The 15516-nt window shown below is 41.0% G+C and overlaps 1 protein-coding gene across 4 annotated transcripts in view; it reads right to left on the bottom strand.

Annotated features, from left to right (window-relative positions):
• Nucleotides 1–15516, bottom strand: part of PPP4R3B (protein phosphatase 4 regulatory subunit 3B) — a 245534-nt gene that overhangs the window by 35864 nt on the left and 194154 nt on the right. For all 4 annotated transcript variants that reach the window (XM_030196214.1, XM_030196215.1, XM_030196211.1 and 1 more), the window contains exons 10-12: nucleotides 8009–8050; nucleotides 7387–7545; nucleotides 6413–6582 (exon numbers count right to left, since the gene is read on the bottom strand). In XM_030196214.1, the coding sequence (XP_030052074.1) occupies nucleotides 6413–6582; nucleotides 7387–7545; nucleotides 8009–8050 (371 nt within the window). The remainder of the gene's footprint in view (nucleotides 1–6412; nucleotides 6583–7386; nucleotides 7546–8008; nucleotides 8051–15516) is intronic.

Below are 15516 nucleotides of genomic sequence, written 5' to 3'. Positions count from 1 at the left end.
AATATTTCTCCAGTCATCCAAGTATTCTTACTATTACTGTAAGCAACAGGTAAGACATCCATACTTTCTATTTAGTCTTATATCCCACATTATCCAAATCAAGTTTGGTTCTATGTGGCTTACAGTGTAACAGAATCAGTTAGCATGGTTTACATTATAAGGAGGAACTGCAATCAAGAGGTTTACAGTGCAACGAAGAACTTACTAAGATAACAAATGAAAAGAAAACTGTAATCAGCAGTGTTACAGAGTAGCAGGGAAATCTTCTCTGACAACAAATCCATTGTGTAACAGCTGTATTTTAACAGAGAAGCTGCAATCAATAGGTTAGCAGCAAGATTAACAGCCCTTGTAACCAAGAGTCTAGTGTAGTAGAGAACATACCAAATAATAGTGTAGCTGTGTTATTATGGAGAGCAAGATTCAGGACCTGGTAAACAGGGAGATATCATTGTTGAGTCAGATGAAGAGGAGTGACTAGGAGCTGTGATCAGGTTGTGTGCTCAGTGTTTGGGGGCTTATCCCGTATCAGTAAAACCTTTTTTTGCAGAGGTATGATTTTAACATTTTGCATAATGTAAGGTAATCGGTTATTCTCCTAATGTTTGAGGGTAGAATGTTCAAGGCCTGGGTTGCGAGGTAGGAGAACCTTGTGTCATAAAGAGATTTGTATATTACTCCTTTACAGTTTTGGAAGTGGAGTAGAAGGTAGCATTGAGCATACATCAGAACATTTCTGAGTGGGAGGTCGATTAATGTGATCATGTAGGTGGAGGTTAGTCCATGGAGAACTGTGAAGACAAGTGTTAGGATCTTGAAGCTTATTCTAGCTTTTATGTGGAGCCAATGGAGTGTTTGCTGTAGGGGAGAGGCTTTTTGATAGCAGGGAGACCTGAAGATCAATCAGGCAGCCGTGTTTAAGAAGGTTTGCGGTTTTTTCAGGTTCAGATCTTTGCAACCTGTGCATAAACTGTTACAGCAGTTCACAGTTGGGTTAATATCATGAACTATGAGACGAAAGGTTGCAATTGGGAAGAGGTTTCCAATTTTTCAGCTTCCAAAGCATTCTCAAGGCTTTTTTTTGCGACCAAAGTTATTTCGTCATTGAGTGTCAGGTTTTGATCTAGAGTGACTCCCAGGACTTTAAGATTGTTTTCTAGTGGGAAACTTGTTTGGTCAATGTAAAAGTGTGGTATGGGATAGTATGGAAGGTGCTTGATACAACCAAGAATTTGGTTTTCTATTTAACTTTAGCCTGAACGTGGAAGCCCAGGTCTCCACTGTGTCTAGGCTAATCCTGATCCTGACTGTGATGTCAGTGAGGTTGCTCAAGAAGAGTATGTATATTGTCATGTCAACTATGTAGCTATGTGATTTCAGCACTAACTCTTCTAGTTTACTGCCAAGTTGTGCCGCCATGATATTGAATAGTGTTGGGGACAGTGGAGAACCTCGTGGTACACCACAGCCTGGGGTCCAGGGGAAGTTAGATGTTATGTGATGATTTGAGTTGATACGATCTGAATTTGAGGAAACCAGTGAACCACCTAAGTACAGGGCCTCCAAGGCCGATGTAGTCCAGTAAGCAGAGAACTGTATCCTGGTCAACTACAAGTTTCTTTCCTTTGCTTGTCTCAGCTTTGATGTCGACCAGTGATAGTAGAACAGATTCTGTGCTGTGGTGTGGTGTGAAACCTGACTGAGAGGGGTGGAGGTTAGAGTTCTGAGGTAGATAATCCATGGTTTGTTTGGTGACTATCCCTTCCATGACTGACTAGGAATGGTATGGATGCCACCGGTTTATAATTAGTTATGTCATTGTTCTTGGTTGTGTTGTTTTTAGGATTCGGGTAAGCATTATGTTTCCTTTGATCTCTGGGAAGTGACCTTCTCATAGTGAATAGGAGATGTGTGTTTAGGCCATCTCTCATGAGTGGGGTGGGGAAGCATCTAGTATAGTGAGATTTCACATAATTTTTGAGGGAGATTTGTATTTCAGAGGTTGATATTGTGAAAGAGATCCAGGTTCTGATGGCTTGTGCTGCCTCACTTTGTGGTATCCTATGGACTAGACAGCTCTCTAGTGGGAGAATGGTCAATGGAAGGCCTGATCTAATGCTGGTCACTTTCTGTTTGAAATATTTGGCTAGGTCCATGGCATCAGGAGGGTCTTTATTTGTGACTACCATGGTTTGAGTGTCAAGGAGGTTGTTGATTAGGTCATATTGTTTATTGATGTTGGGGCTGCCTGATCCTATGTATGTGTCATAGAACTCTGGTTTTGCTTATTTGATGTGTTTATAAGACTTTATTGCTTGACTCCATATGTCTGCTTTCTGTTGTACTCTCTTTAATCCACTTTCTTTCTAGTTGCCTGCAATTCTGCAATGTCTTTTGGCGGTCAGTAGCTCCTCGTTGAACCAAGGGGATGAATGATGATTGCGTTTATTTTTCAGTTTTACAGGGGCAATTTCATCTAATGTAGCCAAGCTTCGGAGGTCCCAGTTTGTGAGGAAGTCTATGTTTCTGGGATCTAGTGGTGGATAGTAGGTTGAGGTCTTGTCCCAGAATTCAGTGTCTTATCTTACCTCTTGTGGGAACACTGGTGGGCAGTGTTTTCTTTTTTTTTTTTTTTGACACTGCTTCTTTCCAGTTTAGGGTGCAGTTGAGTTTGTTGTGATCTGACCAAGGTACAGATAACTAGGTGGTGTCGGATATGAATATGTCTTTGTGAATCAATAATGTGTGTGTGAAAAGGTCTAGTAGGTGGCCCTTGCAGTGTGTTGAGGTCTTGACTGGTTTTGGGATATCCCAGTAGGTTAAGAAGTTAAGGACTTCCTGAGTATGTGGATCATCTAGGTTGTCTTGGTTCTGCAATCAGTACATTGGAGTGGGTAGTGCATAAACTGGAAATTAATTATGTGAAGTCGTCTCTGGCTTTTGCCCAGCTGCCAGGTGGTCTGTACAATAATGTGCAGCAGAGTGTCTCCTTGAGGGTAGGATCGCTTACAGTGAACATTAGGATCTCTAGGGATGGACTGAGAAGACTCGATATCACTATCATGTTTAGGAATGCCTTGTAGATAACTAGACCACCCTCCTCTTTTTGAGGTCCATGCCTTTTGTAGTATCTTGTAACTCAGGGGCATGAATCATTCAGTATCGGGTTATCTTCAGTGCATAGCCAGGTCTCTGTGATTAGTGCTAATCCAATTTCTTCTTCCACCCATGTTCTGATGAGTTCTGGTTTGCTGTAAACACAGCGGGCATTTATGTAGGCTAGTGAGAGCAGTAGATAGGAGTTGATGTTGTCAGTGTCGCATTTGATAGTTATCAGCTGACGTTTAGGGTTCTGTGTGTGCTTCTGTTAGCGTTTTGGAAGCCTTCCTTTGGTAGATTGCCGACCAGAGTCAGGATGTGTGGTGATAGGGGGGTTTCTCTGTCGATTAAGCCTAGGTTGCTAGGGTCTAATCATTTGGTCGGTACCCTGAAGATGCCAGAACAGGGATGTGGTATTTTGGTTTGAGCGACCATGTTAGGTTATTAAACAGATTATAAGTAATGTAAGCAAAATATAACTTTGTGCAATCGCCATGGCTGATGATCTGGATTGTTAACGCGTCTTGCAGGCTGCCATTCAATTTGGGGATCGGTGTCTGTCTGTAAGTGGCTCTCGTGTTGGAAACTGTGCATGTGCACAGAGTTGGAAACTGTGCATGTGCACAGAGTTTCAGCCAGCAGTTTTTGGTGTGCAACAATTTGCACTGCTGGGCATCTTGAAAGGCGAATCGTGGTGCTCAGCGGGAGCTCCACTATTAATTTGATGAAAGCAACATGGTGGCTGTGAATGACCAATTATTATTATTTTTTTACTTAATATTTATTGATTTTCAAACATCATGAAAATACATTACAGAAATACAATTACATAACAATACAATACAGAACTATTATCATGAACTGTCCTCATGAAACCCTTTTCTGCATAAACCTAAGAGAAGGATAAGAAAAACCCAACCCCTTCCTCCCTTCCCATATTCCAGTCTGAATGCTTGGGAACAACTGAAAATACCTTAAGCATAGAAGTTAAAACTTCAAAAATGATTAGCCAGGGTATGAGTACAAAATTGTGAATACCTAACTAGTATGCCCCAAATTTCCCTCTACATCACGAGAGCTGAGGGTTTCTGAACAACAGATTTTGGTGGCTAACCCTCATACTATGTAAGGAAATGTGCCCAAATTCTCTGAAAAGTGGCCTGATGTACCCTCCTCTGCGCAGTCAGCTTACTAAGATAATAAGAATCCCATAAGGCATGTCTCAGCTGCGCCATGGATGGGAGAACTGAGGATCTCCAGCACTTAGCTACCTCCCTCCGAAGAACCGCTATAACGGGAAGGAGCACTCTCCTCACTTCTGGAGAGGTGGTTTCAGGAACTACATATAGTAGAAAGACAGCAGGGTCCACAGACACCGAAGCAGAGAGCATAGTAGAGAAAAACCCCGCCACTCAGTCCAAAATGATTTAATAAAAGAACAATCCCACCATGTATGAAAAGAAGTCCCCACTTCCCTTCCAACATTCTCCTGAGCTAGTGGTAGTGAATCTAGCTATAGTCACGGGTGCTCTATACCATTTATACGGCAACATGATTCCATTATCCTGAAAGTCTGCTGAAATAGAGACCTGGAACATGTTTGTGTGTGCACTATCCCACTCCTGAGGTGTCAATGTACATCCCAAATCGGCCTTCCACTTGCGCACATATGAGGGCATCCACTGGAGATTTGAACCGGATAAAAAAATCATAGAGGACAGAGATCATTTTAGGCTGGTGGAAACCTTTAGAGAGAAATTCCTCAAAAGGGGTGGGAGAAGCTTGAAAGCCCCACCCCCCTGTACGGATCACTATGGAGCAAATGCCTAAGTTGTAAATACATAAAAAAAAAATCCTTGGTCTATATATTAAACATTTGCTGCATTTCAGAAAAGACACAAGGAGACCGCTCTCTTGTAGAATCTGGCATATCACAACCAATCCTTTCTTTTCCCAACAGTGAAAAGCATGTGGAGTCCAACCCACTATCAGAGGGACTAAACGGAGAGTGGTGCACCCCGCGATATTCATTGGCTCTGAAACAGCATACGAGCACCCCACACCGACAGCGAAAGATTGTGAGTGACCAATTATGAGAGGTTTAAGAGTATGGTTACCTGTTTTGTTGAAGCAGAAAAGAATGATCATGCAGCCTTTAAGTTTCTTGAAGCAGTTACTCTTGTTGTCATTATAACGAACTGCCAGTATCTTGTCCAGTAGAAATTTTACAAATAAGGCTATTTTATCACAGTTATAAATCTGCTCTTCCTTGTAATTGCTGCTCTCAATGAGGAAAACTGCTTGGTGCTTCTTCTTCAGTAGATTTACTCTCAAAGATGGCTGTCTGCACAACTCCATGTCTTTTTTTTTAATTGATGTAACTATCCTGTAATTAGCTTGGGAAGACTCATTTTCCTTGATTTCGTGATTGAATTTTATTGCTTGGTTTTGTAGTAAAGGGCCACTTAGAGGCACACCTTCACTTTGTTCTTATTTGCTTTGTCAAAAGTTGGTTCAGCCGAATAACAAACACATTTTCTTGCTAGACCTGCTGTTGTGTCAATATTGCTCACAAATGTTTTGAGCTTGCCTTCATTTTCCAGCCATCCATGAAGAGTGGCTTCTTTAACTCCAAGCTCCTTTGGTTGTGTTTCACCATTTCTCACTTTCTCTATGGCAGCTAGCTTCTCTTCAACTGTACATGCTTGATTTTTGGAATACATTTTTGATCAATGTATTCCAAAAAAATAAAGGAAAGAAGAAAATATATCTTTCCACAAATCAAAACTTCTCACTTGCCAGCAATTTATATATTATGTTTATTCCAGCTACAAATCTTGCAACAGAGCTGGAATAAACATAACAAATAAAATGAAGACATTTTTGATCCGACATTCTAACACTTCTGATCAAGTGACTGAGGCAGTTTTAAATTTCAGTTTCTTGTGCATGTCGATTTCTAGTTGTCAGCACTGTGTGCTAATGATTAACATGCACTAAATATCAGTATTTGAAAGTCAAATCCTCATTGAGCATTATCGGTCTGTGCACTGACGCTACACCATACCATGCTAGTTACTTTTTTGTGGAATGTTTCCGTCCACTCAATGTCCTTACCAAGGTACAGCTTCCACAACTGAACACAGCACTTCAGATGACATCTCACACTAGTGATCACTATTTGAGCAATATTAATTCCTTTTTCATATCTGACATCTTACTTGAAATACTAGTTCCATACTAAGGTTTAATAGGATATTCTACCAGTTTAATATGTCATTCTATTAATAGTGTACATTCAATTTAGACTTACCACTCTAATAAACTCAAACAGTTCAACCACTGCAGAATTCAGCAGATTATATCTTGTTCCGTTGTCCAAAAGGGCATTTATAACTGGTTCAAAAAGGTTTCCTTTTATAATATAACGGTTATAGAACTCATCTTTTAGACCAATTATCCTCCTCATGAATCGTAGAGCACCTGATCAAACATTTACAAAAATAGTTACAAAGCACTTACACAACTTTTGAAGTACAATTGTGAATAAAAACAAACAGGATTTATTGCTCACTCAAGTACAAATAGCTAGTTATACTTATCTTGTATGCCCTCCCTCCACACACACTTTTTACTTTAAAAAAACAAAACAAACAAAAAACCACCACCACAAAAACAGAAGCATACCCAGGAAAATACAAGAACACACTTCTCTATTTTGTGGCCCCCCTTCCCCGTATCACAGCATAATGTGGCAATTAAGATATGGGTAACTTCCATTACTTATTTCATGAAACTAAAAGGATAGCCAATAAATATCTAAGTAGATGAACGGATGTATTTTAAGAAATGTGGGACCATATGTATTACAAACGTTCTCAGGCTAGGCCTAATTCACTAAGGGGGTCTTTCACTAAGGTGCGCTCACGTTTTTGGTGCGCACTAAAATTATAGGTGCACTAAACATTAGACGCCAATGCATCCCTATGGGCGTCTCTAATGTTTAGCACACCCACAATTTTAACGCGCACTAAAAACTTGAGCGCGCCTTAGTAAAAGACGCCCTAAGGATTTTCTCCCATTCTGTGTCTACAGAAAAGCAGCTTAATGAATTTGGCCCTAATACTTAAAGAACACTCAGTATATCAGATCATGTAAATTCACTTACAATTTGAGTTTAAAAAAAAAAAAAAAAAAAAAAAAAAAACTTAAAATGAAAACACAGCTTTTGATACTTCCTTCTCCTATATAAAGACTAAATACATCACAAGTACACTTACTACTTACACAAGGCCAAAAATGTATGTTTAGAATTCATCAATATCAACACTCTTCTCAGCAAATCTTTGTTCATAATATAGTTTTTTATGTGATACGTATGGTGTTCCACACAAAAAGTGAGCAATTCCAAAATTAAAGCAAGTAGCTGTGCTGTCTGATAGTTATCTACAAAGAACATAGGGGAAAATGCAATTATCCAGGTGAAACATGTTTCCAATATCTAAACTATTAATAATGCACCATTATCCATAACTTGATTAACTATACATTCTACAAGCTCAACATTAATACTACAAGAAATGATATTCAAATTAAAAATATTAAAACTATTTGTATCTAAGTAACAGTAACATAGTAGATGACGGCAGAAAAAGACCTGCACGGTCCATCCAGTCTGCCCAACAAGATAAATTCATATGTGCTACTTTTTATTTCTACCTGTCCTCTTCAAGGCACAGACCGTATAAGTCTGGCTAGCACTATCCCCACCTCCAAACTACCAGTCCCACCTTCCACCACCAGCTCTGGCACAGACCGTATAAGTCTGCCCAGCACTATCTCCGCCTCCCAACCACCAGCCCCGCCTCCCACCACTGGCTCTGGCACAGACCAAAGAGCTATCACTTACCCGGGCAAATTGTGTTAGACTTGTTGGATTCAACTTCTGCATCTGATAAGCATAAACCAAAAGAGTTTAGCTATTGTAAAGTCATAATAATTTATACTGGTTGACTAAAACGTCCCTGTGCAAATTACCACCAGAGTGTAGTAAGCAGTCAAATTCTTGGTGGAAATGGCTTATGTAATATTTGCAGTGGATCATCAGTGACTTTTGGATTACCACACTTTTTTTTTTTAAATAATACAAATAAACTGTTAAAATGGTCCTTAGTATTTACTGCAATAGTACTTACATTAGTGCATGGTAGGTGCACAGGGACCTTTTGATCACTTCGCATATATGTAAGGTGAAATCTAAATTGTGAATGCATTATCAATGTATACAATAATCCCTGAAAAGAGAAAGCACTGTGAATTCATTAATCAATGCTTATTTGGACTTCTAGTTATTAATTATACTGTCATCTGAAAGCAAAAGTGTTGTATGTGCATTTGATACAAAACACAGAAAATTAATATGCTTATTATAAATCACTAATATATCAAAATTGCAACTGTTTCTACTTGAGATATGACCCTTCTTCAGGAGTTACAACAGTTTGGCATTCAAGATGATCTTACAGCAGTGTACTGAAAATATATGTCTACTTCATTTCATGCAAAAATTGCATATATGTTACTTTTGCTTTCAGGAGGCAATAAAAAAATATTATTTTACGCAAGTATTCATAAATATACTTGGAACTAAGAGGTCAGTATTTAAATCAATATTTGTTTTGAATACTAGCAGCAGCATTTATTTTACAACAGTTTTATTAGTGACACTTCAATAAAATACATGCTTGACCATATATATACAGCTTCACAGATACAATGTTCATAAAGAAACTTTTTGTTAAGCTAGTACAGAGTGCCAACCCACTCATCACATTTTATATCCCCTTCCCCCTCTTTGATAGGAGGGATGTCCCCATGTCATTACGACGCTTGCTTTAGTAGTGACTGTACATGGAATTCTCACACAGATTATGGATCTGAACCTCAGGTAATATTTGAAATTTTGTGCAGGCAATACCAGAGGCTCCATACAATCAGCAATTGTGTGGCTATTATCCTCATCGCTCGCTGTTAGATGGACAGTATGTAAACCATATACCCTGATAACTATGAAACTGTGTCCTATATAGTCTTTAAACCTTTATTTAGTAAATCTATTGCGAACCTATAACTAAACAAACAGGTTTTTCTAATAGCCAGTTATTATCAGTCTGTGCATTGTGGTTGTTTCTACCTGTATGGCCATCAGATTACATGCAGTTGGAGTATACAATTAACCTTGGCATTATTAATTGTGGCAAACAAGATTGTCAGCCATAATGAACATGGTATACAACCTGCATCTTAGGTGTTTTCATCTTCCAATTAAACCAACACTCAAAGGAACTTTTATAACAAATTAGCAAGTGAACACTCCTTCTAATGTCCTACCCCCCCTCCCTTATCCCCCCCATTACCCCCTCCCTCCTTGAATCTCATCGAATGTGTGCTTTCTAAAAAATAGGTCATAAATATGTATCTTTGACTGCTTCTCAGTTACAACGTGTTAAGTACAAGACTCCGTCCTCTTTGGGTTGTGTGTCTAACAATGGCCCCCAAAAGCTTTAGAAAACGCGCCTTACAGGCGGCATGAACCTTAGCCCCCTTGCTTCCCATGTCATTCAGTTGATGTGTCTGGTTTCGGCCAATGCCAATAGTCAGGAGGTTTATCTGAAGTCCAAGATTGTAATATGCATTTTTTTGCCACCAGACATAACTTTCGACATAGAAGTGTCTCATCTGCTGCTAAGCCCCGGAATGCACCTGGGCAGTCCAATACCAATTGCAGAGGAGTACCCACTATTCTACGTGATATCAGTGAAATCATAAAGTTTACTATCTTCCGCCAATAGCTCTGAATCATTAAACATTCCCAAAATGCGTGGTAAAAAGTGTTCTCCACAAGATTACATTTCAAGCATTTTGGTGTAAGGATTCCTCCCATTCGGGACAATTGAGCTTGTGTGATATAGGCTCTGTGTAACACCCTGAATGCACATTCCCTATAATTAGCTCCACTGATTAGCCGGGGAATACTTTTTATGTAGGCTTCAACATCCCAGTTAGATAAATCCGCTCCTGTATCTGCCTCCCACCGCCGACGGAGCTGGATCAACCCCACTCGCGGTGTCAGGGTCCACAATGTCCTCTGAAGCTGCGAGATTGATGGGGCTTCATCAGAGATATCATCAAAAAATTTTCGGATTTTCTCCCCTAATTGAAGTTTTAACGCCTCCCCATCCAAGGATTGAATATAATGCTTCATCTGACCATAGCTAAAAATATACCTCCAATTTCCCTCTAGTGTGAGTTGTCCTAGGGATTTCAAACTTCCTTCTCCATCTAATATTGTTTCCAAACGTATAAGGCCTTTTTCCTCCCATTGTATAAAGACTGAATTTTCCAACCCTGGTGGGAACATCGGATTTCCCCTTATAGACAACAGTTCTGATATACTCGGGTTACCTCCTCCCCCCCCCCCCCCCCCCCCCCCCCCCCCCCCAGCTTCTTTGCCAAGCCTCTCCACGCTGCTTGTAGAGGCAATAAAAGTATACAATGTTTCAGCCTCTGTGGCAATGAAATGTTTTCTATATGTAATAGGGTGATTAAGTCGTAGGGGCTAAAATAAGCTTTCTCCAACTCCAGAGGTGTATGTGTGTGTGAAGAGAAAACCCAATCTCTCACCACCCGCATTAAACTAGCAAGGTTGTAATATTGCAAATTAGGGAGACCCAATCCTCCATGTTGCCAGGCTCCCAGCAAAAAGTGCATCTTGAGTTTAGCTTTCTTTCTTGCCCAACAGAACCGCCCCACTAATTGATAGAATTGTTTAATGTCTTTTTGAAGTAATTTCAACGGCAAAACCTGCAGGACATATAACCACCTGGGTAGAATTACCATTCGAATAAGGCTAACCCGACCTATCAACGGCAAAGGTAAGGCCCTCCAGGTGTCCAGCTGTTGCGCAGTATGATTAAGCAACCGAGTGACATTCAGCTTGTATATGTCCTCCATCTGAGCTGTCAGAAGAACTCCCAAGTAACGAAATGAGCCTTCTGCCCATCTCAAAGGAAAATCTTCTTTAAAAAAAAAAATCGGGTAGTCATAGGGATAGCCAGAGCTTCCGATTTCTCTAGATTAAGCTTAAAACCGGAGTAATCTCCAAATTCTGCAAAAACTTCTAAAAGATCTGCAAGAGACTTATGAGGACTAGTAAGAGTCATTAATAAATCATCGGCGAATGCCGCGATTTTAAATTCCGCCTGTCCAATCGCTACTCCTCTAATAGTCCTATTCGAAATTACATCCCGGATTAAAGGATCTAGATAAAGAGCGAAGAGTAACGGTGACAGTGGGCATCCTTGTCTGGTTCCTCGACTAATCTCAAAATTCTCTGACCATGTTCCATTTACCAGGACCCGTGCTCGAGGAGAGGTATACAAGGCTTGAATTGCTTGCACAAACCAACCAGTAAATCCGTATTTAGTGAGGACAGAAAATAAAAAGGGCCATTCTACACGATCAAACACCTTTTCAGCGTCGAAACTGATCAATAATGCATGCTCCGCAGAGTTCCTTAACTTTTCCAGTGCCATCAAGATACTACGCAAATTTTTAGTAACCGAACGGCCTTGAACAAAGCCCACCTGTGCTTCATGAACGAGATTTGGTAGTACTCTTCCCAACCTATTAGCCAGTATTTTTGCACACAATTTTACCTCGAAATTTAACAGGGATATAGGTCGGTAGGAAGATAACATTCCATCTCTGTTCGGTTTAGGTAATACCACTATCTGGGCTAAACTGAGGCCGTCCGGCAGCTCTCCCTTTGCCACCCATTCATTAAATACCTTGGTCAGTGTGGGGACAATTTGATCGCCCATCAATTTATAGAATTCAGGTTTGAAGCCATCTGCCCCGGGTGTCTTTCCTAATCTACTTTGACTGATTGCCCAAGCCACTTCGTCACAATTTATAGGGTCATTTAAATATTGAATTTCTGTTTGTGTTAACAAGGGGGCTTCTATATTTTGTAAGTACATATCGCTTTGCAGGTCTTGGCTGCCTCCTGCTCTATAAAGTTGTTTATAATAACTGTGAAAGGCCTCCCTTATCTCCCCATCTGTATGTAGTACCTTCCCATCTTTATCTTTAATAGCCACTATATGCCTAGAAGCATACTGTGAGGCTATTACTTTAGCTAGCAGTTTACCCCCCTTACTGCCACGTTTATACAGCTGGAACCGATAGTATACCTGTGATTTTACCGCCCTCTCGTGTATCAGGGAGTTCACCGCTGCTTGAACTGACATCCACTCTTTTCGCACCCCAGGGGATGGAGTCTTACCATATTGTTTCCTCAAACCTAGTAATTGCTTTTCCAAGCGCAGTAGTTCTCGGTCCCGAGCTTTTTTATAGTGACTGACATAGCTAATAATCTCCCCTCTTAGGACTGCCTTTGCTGCTTCCCAGAATATCGCCGAGTCTTCCACTGAACCTTCATTAAGATGTCTGTATTCTTCCCATTTAGCAATAAGAAATTCCCAAAATTTAGAGTCTTTATAAAGATAAATGGGAAACGCCCAACCCCTATTTTTTTGCGCAGTATTATCTCCCACTTGCCACGTCATCCAAACTGTGGCGTGATCTGAGATCACACAAGGTCCAATAGCAGCGTCAGTAATGTCTGTAAAAGTCTGGCGTGATATCAGCAAATAATCAATCCTTGACTGGGTTTGATGGGCCCTAGACAGGTGGGTATATTCCCTTTCTGTCGGGTGTAATGTACGCCAAACATCTATAAGGTCTAATGTATCACACATATCGGGCAGTCCTCTAGTGCTGATTGCCCCCTTTTTCGGATGTGGATGGGATTTATCAATTTGCGGGTCCCACATCATATTAAAATCACCCCCCAGCATCATGGGGAGTGGTGCCATCTTAGTGAGGGTTTGGAGAAGTCGTTTATAAAATTTAAGATCTAGCGTGTTTGGGGCATATATGCTGCCTAAAATTATCTGCCGCCTAGCAATGGTAACATTACAGAGAATAAAGCGCCCTTCTGGATCTTTGTGCACATTTTGAATCTGGGACGCCACCCCTTTCCTGAGAAGAATAGCTACTCCTCCTTTATTGCCTACCGCAGATGAAGCAATACAGTCTCCCACCCACCATTTAGCTAACTTTGTGTGTTCCTGATCACTGAGATGTGGCTCTTGCAAAAGGGCCACATCAGCTCCTATTCTTTGGAGGTACTGCAGGATTTTAGATCTTTTAATAGGTGAATGTATACCTCCCACATTCCATGTTACTAGCTTAATCATCTTTCTTAAGAGAAGCAGTCAAGATCAACCAATAGTGAATCATATTAATTGAGAGGTGCCATCCCAGCCTTTGGCACCCCCCTTTCTTACCAAACATCGGTTTTATTGGCAAAAATAAAAATAAAAAATGCAGTCTGAAATACCAGTCACATTCAGCGCCATCATCCACACACATTCCATTTGACCTCGCTGTTTTACTTTGTTTTCTTTCCTTTCCTTTAAACCTTCCCCTAATCCCTCCCCCCTTCCTCTCCCCCTCCCCCCTTTGCTTTCCCTTCTATACCCTCCCAACATGTGCTTCCCCTAAGGAAACCGTCACTTTTTAACGCTTACCCATCTACTCTTCTATCATACAGTTCTACATTCCCCTATGTCCCTTTATCCCCCCACAACTACAATTAAACTCTCTAGATTTCTTATCTCCTTTTATTATGCAGGATCTCCACCATAACATATTTTATTCTATATGTCTGGAATCCCCATCAATAACTCACCCACGGTGCTCCCAAAACAGAATTCTTAACAGTGTCCATAACATAAGTGAACGTCCATCAGTAACTTTAAAGATTTCTTCCTTGTTCCTGTAACTGTTCAAGTTATCCTTAACTTGTTCTTCCCCAGTCCACACGCTGTGCTGCCTGAAGTGTAACTCCTTTAAGGAGTATTGAGGTGAACTTTGTCAGATCTTTTTTAGTTCCTCGCTAGTTCATGCAGGCACTGTATCTGCTGATGTGGATGGCTCTAGCTGTTCCAGTCCGTCCACAAAATTTTTTGCTTCCTTTTCAGACGTGAAGGATCTCATTTTGCCCTGATGTGTTATTCTCAAGGTAGCAGGATATTGTAGGGTAAAACGAACTTTCAGATCAAAGAGTTTTAAGCATACTGGTGAAAATGCCCTCCTTTTTGCTGCTATTCCCGCAGAATAATCTTGAAAACAGAGAACCTTTTTATTCTCATAAGTCAAGGAATTAGTGGACCGTGCTGCTTGTAATATATGCTGCTTGTGCATGAAGTTTAACACCCGGCATATTATCACCCGTGGTTTAGCAGTTTCCATCTGTCTTACCCCCAACCGGTGGGCTCGCTCTATTCTTAGAGGGCCGAGTGCTGCAGGGAACTCAATGCTGTCTGTCAGCCATTGTTCAAGGAATCTCTCCAGCTGCCTTCCCCCCAGGGCTTCAGGCAGACCCACCAGATGGATATTATTCCGTCTGGAGCGATTCCCCAAATCTTCAAGCTTGGATTCCAGGTCAGACAGTTTTTTCTGCAAGTCCTGTTGATTGTTTTCTACTCCCGCCATTCTTTCTTCCACCTCGCTAGTTTTATTCTGGAACGCTACACATTCTTTAGTTAAATCTTCTAACTTAGCGTTTAACTGTTCCAGCTTTTGATCAAGTTTTTGATCCAGTGGGGCAAGGCGCCGGTCTAAAAGTTCTTCCATTACCACTGTCAGCTCGGATGTAATCTCTGCTACCCAAGCCGACGATACAGAGGAAGCTGTATCGGGAGGAGACGCCGCCATCTTGTACTCCGGCGTCTTTCCCCGTTGTCGTTCTTTCTGGGCCGATTTCGTTGCCATGATCGGGGTTCCCGCTATTCCAGCTCACCGGGTACACTCGCGCAGTCTTCCTCTTTATTTTTTGCTGTATGGGGGAGATTGATTCTTTTGCAGACGCTAGAAAGAGCAGGCAGGCAGCGGAGAGAAGATCACTCACGTCCTCTCTCCACCATAGCGTCACGTGACCCCTAGCAGCAGCATTTAAATTATTCATGGATATTCAGTGCACTGTCCAGATAGCAAGTGGTGACTGCTCTTTGGGGACACTGCCAATATTCAAATTGATGTTTAGATAGTTAACTGGATAAAATTAGGATACCAATTTTTCAATTATGAAATCATCCAGGTAGTCTTCCAGAGAACAGTTTGAATAGTGTCACTCTCTGGATAACTGCCAGCTCTGTCCATGTTCCACCCCCCCCCCCCCCCCCAGCACTGTCCAAGATTTGTGACAAGGTGGACGGTAAGGATATTCAGTGTCACAGTGCCACTATATACCCATGGCCATCAACTGATGTTTTGAATATTGGCCTGTAA

Source organism: Microcaecilia unicolor, chromosome 3, assembly GCF_901765095.1.
Source record: "Microcaecilia unicolor chromosome 3, aMicUni1.1, whole genome shotgun sequence".
Taxonomy (NCBI): domain Eukaryota; kingdom Metazoa; phylum Chordata; class Amphibia; order Gymnophiona; family Siphonopidae; genus Microcaecilia; species Microcaecilia unicolor.
The sequence above is the reverse complement of the archived record's forward strand: the minus strand, read 5'-3'. Positions and strand labels throughout refer to the sequence as shown.